Source organism: Aptenodytes forsteri, unplaced genomic scaffold, assembly GCF_000699145.1.
Source record: "Aptenodytes forsteri isolate BGI_AS27 unplaced genomic scaffold, ASM69914v1 Scaffold63, whole genome shotgun sequence".
Classification (NCBI taxonomy): Eukaryota; Metazoa; Chordata; class Aves; order Sphenisciformes; family Spheniscidae; genus Aptenodytes; species Aptenodytes forsteri.
In genome coordinates, this window is record NW_008794709.1 from 694,914 (window position 1) to 709,613 (window position 14,700).

At 40.4% G+C, this 14,700-nt stretch overlaps 1 protein-coding gene across 1 annotated transcript in view; it reads left to right on the plus strand.

Moving 5' to 3' along the window:
- The first annotated feature begins 857 nt into the window (after positions 1-857).
- Positions 858-14,700, plus strand: part of HIVEP1 (human immunodeficiency virus type I enhancer binding protein 1) — a 128,246-nt gene continuing 114,403 nt past the window's right edge. Inside the window, exon 1 of the mRNA XM_009273691.2 lies at positions 858-1,004. Within this exon, the coding sequence (XP_009271966.2) occupies positions 965-1,004 (40 nt within the window). The 5' untranslated portion in view covers positions 858-964. The remainder of the gene's footprint in view (positions 1,005-14,700) is intronic.

Sequence of the window (14,700 nt, forward strand, 5' to 3'; positions counted from 1 at the left end):
AGTTCCGTGGGAGGTTTCATATCCTGTAGGATTTGAGAAACTAAGCAAAATGCTCCTTAAACTGGAAGTAAGTTGTAAGAATATTTGAAAAGTAAGATAAAGTTTTGTTAGTCTTGAAAACGATGCAGTTTTGGGGATGCAGATGTAGGTTTGTGCCATTTCAGCAGCAAATCTGTGTGTTAGGCTATTAAAAGAATTCCCTGGTCCGTGGGGTTTATCCGTAGCGGGGCTTTGCTGGCTGCAGCCTCCTGTAAATGCAGGGGCTGCTGCAGCCACATAGGACCACACCAGGGCACAAAACTTGCTGTGCAACGGTTTGCAGGTGGGTCAAGAGCCGGTGTGATTCTCCGTTGCACATCGATATTTCAGCAGAAATATCCTATGGGGAGTTCTTCCGGACTTTCACGCTCTGTGTATGGAAATCGGAGGTGACTGATGTTATAAACAGGGTGGATTATTGCTGATGCGGTGTGTGTTTGCCCTCCATTCTGCTCTCCCCCCACCCGGAGATGAAGATCTGTATCTTAAAGCCTGATGTCAAATTTTGTTTAGTTTTCTGGATTTATTTGCATGGGACACGAGTTGTTGGAAGACGTTTTCTGGCTAGAAAACAGCTGACAAATGTGGAAAAGTGTCTTAGTTTTCTCTTGCTTCCTGAGTAATCCCAAAAGGAGTTTCACCCTCATGTAGTTTTCTTAAGATATTGGAACATTTCACTCTGTAAAAGGATAGGTACAGAAATATTTCTTGCTCATTGCTAATTTCCATAGCTGTTTGAGGATGAAAGGGAGCAGATAGGTATCTTTGTTTTCCTTATTAATGCGTCCATCTCATAACTTTTCTCTCTCTTTTTTTAGCACACGGATTAACTGACCCCTTTGACAAGTTTATGGAGCTGCCATCTCTCTGCTTGCTGTACTTTCCATTTCTGAGAGGAGAAAGTGGTGTATGAGATTGGAGGAAAATGCCTCGGACAAAGCAGATACATCCCAGAAATCTGAGAGGTATGTAGCTCTCAGCTGAGAAAGAAAAGATCTTGGGGAAACTCAGTTGCCGTTTCAATTACGAGGTTAAAGGAATATGTATTTAAGAAGTCTGTTTTGATCCAAAAATAGTTTACAAGCAAGTTTTAGGAGTCATCCGCGAGGTAGCTCTAATTTTGAGAGAAATAAGTGGAATCTGTTCTTATTCCTGCAGTCTGCGTGCTTGACAGCATTCTTGATATCCTCCAGCTTACAGCAATAACCAGCATGAACTTTGAAAATGCAAAGGAAGACATAGTTTCCTTACCAGAGAATTTACAGTTGAAATGTACAGGGAGGTGGGAAACGCGTGTAACGTACAAGCAGCATGAGATCTGACAGCCGGTAGTTGTTTTTCTTACTAGCAATCAATTTGGCTTGCTTTTCAGGGGATCAAGCTCTCCTCCCATGCATGCCTCCCCACTATTTATCATCTCTGTCACCCACGCTACCTCGGGTTTGACCTTGGTCTCCTCACTGTCCTGCCTTCGCACAGCTGAATGGTAGCTCGTTGGCTATGGAAAGGAGCAAGCAGGCAAGCGACCTGCTCCACAAACTGGAAAGCTTGTATGTCCAGACATTTCCGTGAACAAAATCCCAGTGCACTTAACCGAGCCCAGGACTGGCAGATGAATGTGAGGAATCTGATCCTGTGGTTATTTTTTACTGTCTTGGTAGAAGTGGCCCTGGAGGAATTCAATGAGAGGAAAAATACAGGTCAGTTGACGAGCAGATGTGTGTGTTGAGGGAGAACACGCAGTACGAGCTGCCCTCGTACGCAGCTTTCGGGAGAACGTGCTTCCACCTGCACCCTCACGTGTAGCTGTCATCAGCTTTTTTTAGTGTGAATTTTACAGTTGCAGTGTGGAAGCATCCCTTCAGAGAATAAAAGCAATTACAAAACCACAAATATCAACATAAAGTTCTAGGGGTAGGAACAGCATTTGATTCCGGTTTTAACTTTTTATGCCGAAACCCAACAAACATCCGCATGTGTTTCAGTTAGTTTACAGTTGAGAGGCTCTCAAGTGCTAGTGTATACAGCTGTATCTGAGACCTCGCGTTTGCGGACTGTATCACTGTTACCACTAACAATCTCTGCTGGAGAAGACATTTTTGCAGTGTCTTTATTCAGGAAGTGGTGAGCAGCATTGTTCGGTGTGATGGATAAACCTCCATCACAGATCAGGAATTTCACACTTAGGTGATGCCATTTCCCCTTCTTACTGAACGTGAAGCAATAAATTAGAGCCCGATTTTTAATATTGCTGCTTACCAAGTTGCTGACATAGCTGAGCTTATGTTTTCCGATCAAATGTGAGTGATCTAATTTTAGTACTCTGTCTGATATCTACTCTTGTATTGCTTGAAACTTAAGAGGAGTTAAGTCTATTGTAAAGCTTTCTATTCACTTAAGTAAATGCATTTAAAATAAATAATCTAATTAAACTCTTAATTGTGTAAGAAATTAATTGGGGTTTTTTTTGCCTTGCGTAATTTCCCCAGTCATTTAGCTTTTATCGCCCCCTGTAATAGCAGTTTTCATCAGTTCCTATTTTTCCACAACTAGGGGAGTTCTTGAATGAATTGGGTTAAATGTTGAGAAGGGAAATAGAGGTATACAGTGAGCCCATAATTTGAAATGATGTTGGAACGGTTACGTGATTGTTAAAACTACACAGGTGCTGCAAACTTCAACATACTGTGAGCATATATTGCTACTATCATGGGTTATTAGAGGTGAAGTGATTTGAAAAATCAGTTTACTTCTCGTTAGTTATGCCCTATTTCCATTTTTAGTCTAGATAATGAGGAAAACTGGATTTCAGTTTCTTTAGTCATTTTATTGGTCTCTGAGAACATTGCAGAAAATATTTGCTTGAACCCTCAGTTTTTGCTGGAACTTGAGGAGGCTGAAAGATTTCACAGGTCTGTTTTCTGACAGCTTATTTTTATGTATGCAAAGTTAGACCCATCTTAAGTTGACACTCTTAATCATTAAAACTTTAAAAAATGTGTTTTTTAACACTGTGGTTTAATCCATGGTAATTAGTACCAATGATAACTAAATCTGCAAAAAGAACAAATGTCTGTGGTCGAAGGTGAAACTCGGCGAACTCTTATGTTTTATAACTTTTGGAAGACAAAAGATGTAAGATTAAGTAACCTGTATTTTTAGGTTAAAAGGTATTTTTAAGTTGTCTGAACCTGATTGTCACCTTTTGTACCATGTACAAAGAACACTCCGTGCCCTTACCTCACTTCTCCCTCCCTTATCCCAACTCCTTTTGTTGGCCCATAGCAATCAAATCGCCAACAGCTTTAACTGGACTTGTCCAGAGCCCATCAATGTTTAACTTTTTTGAGAGATCACTGTTGAACAGCCCTTGACACTCTCTATCCTGTTGTGCATCAGATGAGTTACTTGGGTTGCACTTGCAGTCCAAGGCAGCCTGGAGAATAAATGACCAAGTCCAAGAACCTGAAGTATTTTCCCCTAAAAAAAACCCCAACACAATCCCTCTCTCCCTCCCCCCCAAAAAAACACGCAGAAAAAACCCCCACCATAAACATCCCCATACACACTTCCATTAGTTAATTTGAGGTTTGCTGCAGCATAGGAGTAAGTTTTGAAGGTTTTAATATTGCCTGTGTTTACTGTAAGCAATCTTATTGTCTGGGGAAAATGAAGTAGCGTTGTTTAATATAGAGAGCTAAGTTTAAGATTTTGGCAGGAAACCTTAAGGCTCTTCTTTTTGTGACATGGCTTGATTTTACTCATTGTGTATACTTCTGAGAGAGGTGACAGCCTTTGGCAGATTAGCAGTGGCCCTGAAGTATCAGGACCAGTGAAGATCAAATTTATTTTTTGTGTGGTTTTTTTGTGTAGTGAGGTCCTCTCCCCTCTCCCCCTTCTTGGCTTTCACTGTCTGTTTATAGATGAGTCAATATACTGCTATACTAACCTGATTTTACAGCAGGAAAAAAAAAACTGTATCAAGAGGACAGGTTATGGGAAGCATTATTTTGCAAATAAAAAAAAATATTAAATCGGTTGGCCATTTGTTTTTGTGACTACGTGTTAGTGACGTGGTTTTAATGCCCGACTGCGGCTGAATGAGCATGTTGTATCTGAAGGGTACCAATAAGGCATCTGCTGTGCTGCGCTCGTTTCGTTATGTTGTTTTGTCACATCAACCTTCCCTGCTTCTCACTGCAAATACATCCTTACGTGAAAAATGTTACCATCACCAGTGGACTGCTTTGGTAAGTGGAGTTGTGCGCAGTGTCAGAGTTAGTCTCCTGACTAACTTAACAGTCGTGGTCATCCCCAGCAATAGGGCTGAGTGGCTAAAATTTGAGATAAATTAGTTTTGCAGGTCTCTAAAGGATATGGATTGGATGTGTGCGAGTTCTGGAAAATGCTTAATAGTTTCAAAGGCAAAGGCCAAAGGCATGCCTAGGAGAAGTCTGGCATGGGTTACCTGTCAGCTATGTGACTGGAACCAAGTTTATAAGCAGGTGTTCCTGATGTTGTCTTACTCTCTTAAATATTTAAGAGGCGTATCGTGTTGCTAATCAAAAGCACCATCACCCCCCCTCCAGAAAATGTCTGCTGCAAAAGAGGAAAATATCTTATTCAGACATCCAGAGGTCATTTTTTCTTAATTGACTTTATTCATTGTATGAAGTTTTAGCTCACTAAAAACTAATGAAGAGACTGCTTTGCATGCGGTTGCACCCTACATTTACATGGCCAATTGATACACAGGTGTAACAAAACATTTCATAGAAGCTGTAATGTATTCCCAGAAGTACAGTTACATTAGAGAATCATGCTTTTAGCAGGGCTGAGTGGGCTTGGTTTGTTGTCAGATGGTTGTGAGGATATAGAAGGAAAAACAACTCATGTTTTTGTTTACTTAGAATTACCCAGTTGCAGAATTTAAAACGAAAACTTAATTATGTGTACAGTGTTCAGCACAGTGCTCTGATTCACCAATACAAAACTGTAACAGAAATATTTTGAACTTTGTCTCTTTCTAGATAAGCTTTCTGTTATTTTTAAGAAGGCAAGTTGGTGCTGCTTCTGTTTTTCCTTCTCAATCAAATCTTTCTGTTTGAAACAAATGGCGGACAGGCCCATCAAGTTCAACAGCTGTCTCCAAATCTTTTAACACTTGGCATTTGATAAGGAAATGCAAGTATAATATGAATAGCTTTGCTCAATAGCTTGATAACTTTGCAGTAATCTGAAAAGCGTGCTTAAGTTTGCTGGAAAGCTGGATACATTCTGGGCCTTACGATGTCCAAAAGATCTAGGCGTCTGCTATGTCTTAAGTGTGATTTAGCAAAGGCTCTTTGAGTTGGTTTAAAATTGTAATGTGCTTTCAGTACTGAAATAGGCCTGTGTACACTGAAAGCTGACAGGTTGGTATTTCTTATTAGTGTTTGGTCGTGTAGTCTATAAAACTTGGGAATCGATTGGTGTGCTGTGCTTTAGTTCATGATTTGCATCAAATAACTTAAAAAAACTGCTGAGATTTCTCAAGGCTCACTTCTGTAGCTTGTGCTTGCTTGGTTCAAAAGAAATGTGCAAGCACAACATTTGCCTTTTAGGTCTTGGAATTGTTTCTGAGACAAAAATAATGCTCACTTCAGCATATTTCTGAGGGGCTGTTGGTGCAGTATTGGTACATCGGAAGTGCTAGTGGTCTGCGCTCTGTGGCTTAACTGTGGACATCTGTAAAGGTGATGCTTAAATTTCTGGGGCGTGTGCAAGACACAGGTGGAATGAGAAGTCAGAGTTTTGACTTGGTGACTTTGTTATAGAAATATCCCTTGATTTGGCAGCAATGCTTGTTTCTGTGTATCAGATTGTTTCGTATAATTTCTTCTACAAACCAAACTTGGACCCAAAACCTCCCTCATGAAGGTAGAGAGAACGCATGGCTCTGTTGATGTATCATCAGCTGGAGTACCGGCAGATCCACCTGTAATGCAATGAATAGACCAGATCTCTTGTAGACCATAGAAGTGCTCTCTCTGTGCTTCATATTTCTCATCTGGGATGTGGAATGACAATGTTCCTCTTTTTTCGTTTGTTTTTGTTTTACTTGCTTAGAGTATAAGATCTTTAGGCTGTTTCTTATGGTGTGTATGGTCCAACACCTTGCACATTAGAGGTCGTCTTGGCTGCAGCCCTTAAATTTTATTGTAATGTGAATAATGTCTATATTTACACGTGAAAAACAATCTAAAATACTCTGCAGTGTAAGAAGGGCTGGATTTAAAGCCGTAATTTGCCAATCTTTCCCATCACCTGTCCTGTTCCTGTCTCGTTGTTCCATGTCCCTGAATTTAGTCGTGTGTTTTCAGTAGGGTCTAGTCCTGTTCATCACACAGGGTGGTTGGGGCTTATGTCGGTGGCCACAGGTGATGGACAAAAGCCTGTTGAGAGTGGACTGCAAGAGAGGAAAGAGGAGTAGGGTGGATAACACTGTTCAGTGTTGCCTTGAGACAACTACGTTTAACTGCTGCATCTACCACTGAGTTTCTTGCATGGGACTGAGCGATTCTGTTACACCAACCCTTTGCAGGCAGCCACTAATTGCATGTGCTGCATTTTGCCCGAGCTGAGATGCCCAGGCACAGATTCTGAGTTTTTGCAGCTGCAGTCGGTCCACTATGGCTACAGTTTGGATGCAAAACACTGCAAAAGTGCTAAGTACCTTTAAAAAAAAAAAAGAAAAAAATCAAGGTCTAGGTGACTTAAGTTGAAGATCCAAGATTAGCCAGCACTTTTGGCAAATCTTTCAATCTCTCTATGCCTCTGTTTTCTGCCTGTAAATTGGAGATACCAGTACCACATCAGCTTCTAAGAGCTCAGAAGATAAAGTTGTTAGTGTTGTGAAGCAGGCACTCGGTGGCTAAATAACGGAAAAGATGATGAAGAAACTGGTAGTAAACAGAGCCGAGCAGTGAGCACAGCCCATTTTGCACACTGACTTAGTTTGCGTAAACACCCTTACTTTTGGCATTCTCCAACTTCTTGCTGCTTCGCTGCACAATCTTAACATTTAAAAGGTATTCTTAAAGGTTACCTCCTAGCTTTTAAAATACCAAACTAAAAACCCAAGAAATTCCACCGTATTGAACCACAGCGCTTCTCATATGAATCATTGACGTGTTGGGACCTTAAGCTGCACCGCAGGCTTTTGCTGCGTGCAGCGTGCTGACGTACCCCGCGTGGACCAGGCACTGGAGAGTGGAGAAGGAAATCGCTCCCATCGGTGAGTGTTCATCATCATGTTGCAGAGTTTCGAGCTGTTGCTGAGAAAGCCCTTGCAGCCAGGAGGGAATAGTCACTGCAGGAAAAGTCTCTAGAGAGGAACATCTTTAATGTCATCGTTTCCCAGTTGGTTTTGAGACCTGTTTAAGCCGTTGCCGCTGGAGGAGGAGGAAGTGAAGTGGTCCTGCCTTCCCCCACCTCAGATGCTTGTTCACCACATTGTGTTGCCCTCCTCGCTCATGTGTTCGCTGGCCCCGCAGTGGAAGAAGTAGTGGCACCCAGAGTGAGTTATGCTAGCATCAGAGGCGGGGGTTAATTTTTGTGCTGGGGCGGTTGGTTCCCTGATGCTGTAGACCCTGCTGCTGCTGGAGCAGGTGGCGGTGGCAGCCTGGGAGGGACGGCACGGAGACAGGGTTGTCTTGAGCCTCTTGCTTGAACTTATTGTGAACCTATGTTGGAAATCTCTACTTGCCATGTGTAAGCAGCAGGCTTTTTGGGCTTCTTTCATTGTCCAAAGACAGGTACAGATTTTGATAAGGATAACAAAAGGTGTGTTCCTTATTTCTGGTTTCTTTGCTTTTCCCTCCAGAACCCGCCTTCTATTGACAAATTTCAAAACGGGGAAGCGATGGAGGTTCTTAATGGATGACTTTAAGAATTTTAGTGTACTGGTAAACCAGCAGGAAACTGAACTGGTCTCAGTTGACACCTTAACTAAAAATAAAGTAAAACACTCCCTCTAAAGTTTGGCGTAGAACTTTCATTCGGAATGAACAAAATTTGGCTAAGATTTAAGCAATTAAAAAGAGGTCCAGAAAACCAAACTTGATTGTAGCTGGCACTGTCAGCTTTGAATGTGTATTTATAGATTTCTGCATATGCATGCTAAATATTAGGAAAAGAAAATGGGGATAATGCAAAGAGAGTCTGCTGGATACAGACAGTGGCAAAAATAGGTGCTTTCAGAGGGAGTTAAAATAACATGAGGAAGAGGGATAAAAGAATGGTATTCCAGCTAACAGGATTGCAAAGAAATACCTGCAAGAATGTTGATAAAAAAGAAAAAGAACGGAGGAAGGAGCTTAGTTCTGTTCTCTTGATACTAGAAAACAACAAATTGTATTTTTTATGGAATATAAAGTCATTATAATTGCAGTTAGAATCAGGCTCGAGCTGGAAGAAATTGGTGAAGGGTAAGGTTAAAAAAAATTTAATTCATACAGAAACAAAAAAAGCAGCAACGAACTGGGACTTGAAAGCTATGTATAAGCCAGTTAGATTTCTTTCAGAATACAGTGAAGTGGAAACAGTGCAGACCTGTAATTCTGACTCACCTTTAGATCCTGTATCTTCTTTATTGCTAATTGAGTGTGGAGTAAGAAATGCTACAGAATTTGGCATTTGCTGAAGCATGAACTCCAGTGTGTTAGGAAGGTCATGAAAAAAATTGTAGCTGTGAAGAGAGAAAAAGTAAGATTTCAGCAGTTGTTCTTTCAAACATTTCTATTAAAGCAGGCAGCTGGCTCTGGGATGAAACTGAGTCCAGTCTTTTGAGCCCAGGAACAATTACATTTTGTAAGAGTCCAGCTTTCTTATAAGCATTTAGAAGAATATGACTTCTTGTTTGTTTGTTGGTTTGTTTTTTTAAATCCTTGCATCTCAGAATAGATCTTGGTTTGCTGTGAGTGTATATGTAAAGTATGTAAGGTAACTGTTTTAGTGTGTGTGTGAACTTGCTTAAAAAACAAACAAAAAACCCAATAGCCACTTCTAATATGTAACCATTACAAATTAACATGTAAATAGCAAAATCCTGGATAGGCTCGAGAAGCTTGGTTAAGGGAGCCTCCTCACAGGTTTATGGTCATCTACATCTTAAATGGCTGTTCTGAAAAAGGTGAAGGCTTATTATGGTCTCACGTTTTTCTTAGTTGACTTTTTACAGCTTTAAAACTATGCAAGTTTCTCTGTTGACACTCCTGTCAGTATTTTCAAACTTTGAAGGCATCAAGCCACCAGACTTTGCAGTTGTGGGCTGTGTTACTGCACAGTCTTATATCTAGCCCAATGAACTTTCCAAGAGCATTGTTACCATTTAAAAATATCTTGTTGCAATGAATTCTCTTTAATAAAAAAGGTACCAAAGGAATTTGCAGCATAGTACTGTTTCCTTCAAACTTGCACTGTGCCTGTATTATGACGCTTGAAAGGGTTTGTGTGATAAATACTTACCTGCTGCTCCAGGCGAGGGATTCTTGGGCTGTGGGAAGAATTCCCGGTCCTTGACAGGTTGGACAGGCCTGCAGGACCTTGCTCAGGGAGCTCAGTAACAACACGCCGCTGTCTGCATGTTAGGGGGTAGTGTCTGTTTGACGTAACACTTTGCAAAATTGTTGAAGAGGTGAAAACTATTTTTTTTTTTTTTTTCTAACCACAGTCAGTCATTATCACCAAAACAGTCGCCGTATAGCCCACCTTGATGTACTCAGGAAGCTTAGAAAAAGACTCTGTTTTGGGGGTTATGTTGTTTTGGTTTATTTTTTAATCCTGAAATTATTCCCTTTCATGGCATGTATTTTAAGTTTCTTCTTACGATCAGACAATTTGATTTCAAATTGCAAACTGCTGTAAATATTTATGCTGAAAACGTAAAGGAGACTTCCTAGAGCTACACATTTTCAAAGAGCTAGTTATACCAGTATGTATTTCCTAGACTTGGTCATTCTTTGGTATGTTGGACTTCTGTAGTAAGCATTTTAGTTCAGTAGTGGCTTATGAGATTACGGAGAGAGAAACCCAGGCTCTTACTCAGTTGGAAAAGTAAGATGTTCCTTGCTATGTTAAAACAGATGAATAAACTGGACTTTAAATTTCCAAATTAGATGAGTTGGGTGAAGTGCAGTCTTTCCCTCCACTTGTTTAAATGTATCGTAACTCAGAATTTTTACATTAAGAAGAAGTGTGGGGGGGGAAACCCCTACTGCAGATGTCTGGAGCCTTCGGTGACGTATTTGTGGGGGAAGTGGGGAAGCTGTAGTTCAGTAGGTGAGGCAGTACTGTTTGTTTTTATACAAAAGCTTTTTAAATGCCCTTAAAGCTTCTCTCAGAATGAGGCTGCTCGGAGAATATGCTGATTTAGCGATTCCCATATGACCTTTGGTGGCAGACTGGAGAAGAAATGTCTTTGTGACGATCCACAGGTTGTGAAAAGCGGAAGGAGGATTTTTGTTAAGGCAAAGTTGAAAAAGTCTGTGTACTTGAGAATTTCATCTTTGACTTGAGACTTTGTTGATACTCATATAATTGAATCTGGTTAATGCAGTAAACTGGATTTAACTTCTTTGATTACCAGCAGAAGCAGAGAGTAGAGAATGCATGTTCGTATGTTAAATACCCTGTGAACTGTTTTCCCCCTGAATTCCCGTGTGTTTAAAAGATAAGTTCCCACCAAGTCCCCTTCGTAAATGCGTAAATCACGAAAGGTTTGGAACAAGCTGCGGGGAGGAAAAGCAGCGGTTCAGCAGGAGCCTGTGGTGTAGCGTCGCTACAAAACAACTGTGTGTGTTCCTAGTTACCTATGAAATATGTGGCTTACACCCTGCCAGCGGTGGTAGTCATGGAATATCCAGAGCACACCGCATGATTTCCTCTGATTTTTGGCCTAATTTCGGGGGGTGGGAAGTAGGGTAAGTTTACGTTGAATGGCATTGTTTTTAACTACTGAGCGCTGTTAAGTCAGATGGGAGATTGCACGCTTGTTCTTACCCTAAAGGTTGCAATGCAGACACAGTACGGAGCCAGGAAAAAGAACGAAGTGTGTAGAAATGGCACTTAAAATATAATTTCTGTGGTGGGGTTGTTTTTTTGAGCGCTGTTAAGTCAGATGGGAGATTGCACGCTTGTTCTTACCCTAAAGGTTGCAATGCAGACACAGTACGGAGCCAGGAAAAAGAAAGAAGTGTGTAGAAATGGCACTTAAAATATAATTTCTGTGGTGGTTTTGCTATTTCATTACTTATAAGGAACCTCTAGCCGCTGTGCTTTTTGAAGAGGGGTGCATGTCTCTTACACAGTAGGTGTACAGATGTTACCTTTCTCCCTGCTTCAGGATTTCTTGCAGAAAGAAGTATTTTTGTCCCGGGTCTATGAAGGAAACACAGTGGTGTATGTATTGATTGTGTTTAAAATATTTCACTCTATAATTTTTATTAGCAAAATACCTAATATGCCAGAATGTTCCTGTAATTCTCAGTTGTCAAGAGGCAGAGCTAAGTATGTACATTGTAATAGTTTAATGCCTTGAATCTTGAAAGAGAATTGCCTTCTTCAGTGTAAGGGCAATGCTTTTGTGGCTAAGAGGTAGATTAGGAACTGTGAAAGTACTAAACTTTATTACAGGGATGATTTAAAAATTCTCAAACAAATCTTTATGTAGTGAACACAGCAGACTTGCTGAATTTGTCTCAAGTATTGCATGCATTTGTTAGGGGGGTGGGGTACTCCCCTTTTTCATGATAACAATTTATGGAACATTTAATTATGTTTTCCCCTGGTGTTTTTTCTTTCTTTTAAACAAAGTATATTTCTGTGCCAATAAAATCCTACATTTCTTTTAGAACACTGTGTATGTATGTTATGTCTGGGTATATGTGTCCGTTAGAATGTTTCAAAATAGTGTTTTCTTTACGTGCTTTTCCCTTTTTTCTTAGAATTCTAAAATATAACCTGAAACAGTGATGTAACTTCTGGAGATACCAGAGGAATTGCTGTTCTGGTACAGGATGATTATACTTTTGTCAGACTTGTGAAATGCCGTTTGTCTTCAGTACCTCTTCAGCAAGGTTTGGTACCAGCATTGCTGTAGAACCTGGCTGCCATCCCTGTTCACGTACATGAAATCCATTGCCGCAGTGGTAGAAAGAAAGCCAGTTTTTGTTGTTTGGCTGCTAAATGCAGATCTGCTTCCCTGTTGAAATGGTCAATCTTCCCTCTTTTAGGCTCATTCATTAGGCTAGTCGTTAGGCTTGCTCAGAAGCCCTGCAGTCTTAACAGTTTATGGTTTTCTGAAGCTTTCAGTTGTCTTGGTGTGTCACCTGCATATGCAAGAGTACTATCAGGGCAAACTCTGAAATTCCCTGATGGAGCAGGTTGGATCTCCTGCCTGGGGCCTTTGCCAGAGGGATCCCATATCCTAGAGTGAGTGGGCACCATAGGCAGATCAGGGCACGTCCCAGTGCTCGTGGGAAGTATTCACAGGCATCCAGGCGGGATATGGCCTCAGCATGAAACAGGTTTTAATTATTAATGTTTTTCCCGTATCTTATGGCTGGCTTCTATCATGCCTTTTCAAAAATAAATGAATAGTGCATTTCTCTTTAAGACTATCATTTTAACATTTTTTTTCTTCACAACTTCTGGGTTTTTTTGCAAGTGGTGTTTCTCTATTTTTTTTTTTTCTTCCTCTGTGCTTTTGTTCTTCTCTCATTCTTTTTCTCCAGAGTGACTTCCAGTTCTCACAATGGATATTGCTTCTCTACCGTTCTGCCTGCTAGTGCAAATATAACCAACAGTCTAGTGGGCATCTAGGAAACAGGCAAATTCATAGTGTCATCTTATTCCTCCCTGATTTTTCCTCCTGTTCTGAAGCCTCACAAACCTTTCATATTGCTAACATCTTACATGCTTCGGTTTGCTCCCTGAACAAAGTTGTAGGTATAAAGACATTTCTACTGAAACGACCCGGAGTTTACATGACGAGGCCTTAAAAAATACAGTTAACAAAGTATGTTCTTGAGGAATAACATCTTTACAATGCTTTGAGAAAGCAGAACAAGAAATTGGCTATAGAGAAGCATAGTGTATTAAGAATCAAGGTTCAGAGGTTTGAAGAATGTGATATCTGTCTGTAACATGCTCAGGAAGCAATGCCAAGTAATGGATTTTCAGTACATCTGAAAACTGACCCCGATATTTTAGGCAGTATTTCTACAAACAGTGTCTCCAAGATGAAAGAACAAGTGTGTGCGTGGTTGCATCTCTCATAGGTCTGTATAAACACGTTTAGGACTGTTTGGAAGTGCAAAAAAAAAGTTAATACGGAAATATTTTCCCAATTTTTACAGTAATTTTTGTACTTTTTTTTCTTCTTCTTTTTGAGGGGGGTTAAAAGTTCCTGATTTCCCCATTCTGTAGGAAATTCACATTCTAGCAGCTTTTCTTTTGAATGCTCGACCTCCATGCTTTAGTAAAATGCTGACCAGATTTGCACAGTAGATCTCTCCTGTTTACTGTCTTGGACTGTCAAAGGGAACTTCAGTAGAGAGAGCGTGTGATGAGCAGGCTGGCGTGCCCCACGTGCCTCGCAGCCTGCTTTCCAGTGTCTGTTTGTAGCATCGAGGGTAAAAGATAGATTGAACCCATTGAGGTATTTTCTTGTCAACCTTAGTATGTCACCTGCAGTCAGGTGTTAAAAGCTTATAAATGCATCTTGTGAATTTCTGATTTTCAGTTTGGCTGGGAAATCACAATTTGCACAGCATGGCCAGCAACAGTCCTAGCTCACCAATGTTGGCCTTCTGTAGTTGGATTTATTAATTATAAAAAGCTATTTAAAAATACTTAGAAACAGGGAGGATTCTGAACATTAGTGTCTTATTGGTGGAAAATAATGGCCTGAAAAGGATGTAGTGGTCAGTGTTTTCCAGAGCTGAAAGTTTCTGGTTAACCACGTATTTCTGCAAGGGCATTCAGAAATTTGAAATGTTTTAAAATCTATTGATGCGAGGAAAGGGGGCAGAGGAGACAAAGCCTATTTTTAAGCTAACAGAAAGGGCTAATGTAGATGCACAATTACGTACTGGTTACCTGCAAGTTAATTTCAATCTCACATTTCTTGTAAACACTGATGTATAGCATGTCTCTTGAGCCAACCTTATAACTAATCAGCTTTTTCTCCAAGAGGCTTTAAAAACACAGTTTTGGCAACAGTAACTAAGACAATACTTCACAGAAGAACCCCCAGTAAATGGAAAGAAAGCTGGTAATCAGTTTGGATTAACGGATCTGCATTCTGTTATTTAAATGTTTATGCCTGGATTAGCATGTATGCTGCATTTGAATATGCAGTTTTACTTTAGCAAAATTTGAGGCATGGCGAATGGAGGTAATCTTTCAGATGCTAAAGGCTGGGGATGTGAGGTAAAAAACATGCAGGAGATGTGCCCACCTCCCTCAGCTTTGTAAAGTGATACCTATGTGACTGATATTTTCACTTGGTTGAGGGATTATGGGGTTTCGTAATCAGATATGGGTAAAGGAAAAAGTGTGTGTGTGTGGTTTTATTCTGTTTTGGGGTTTTTTGCAAATTCTACTAAGTGTACAACAGAC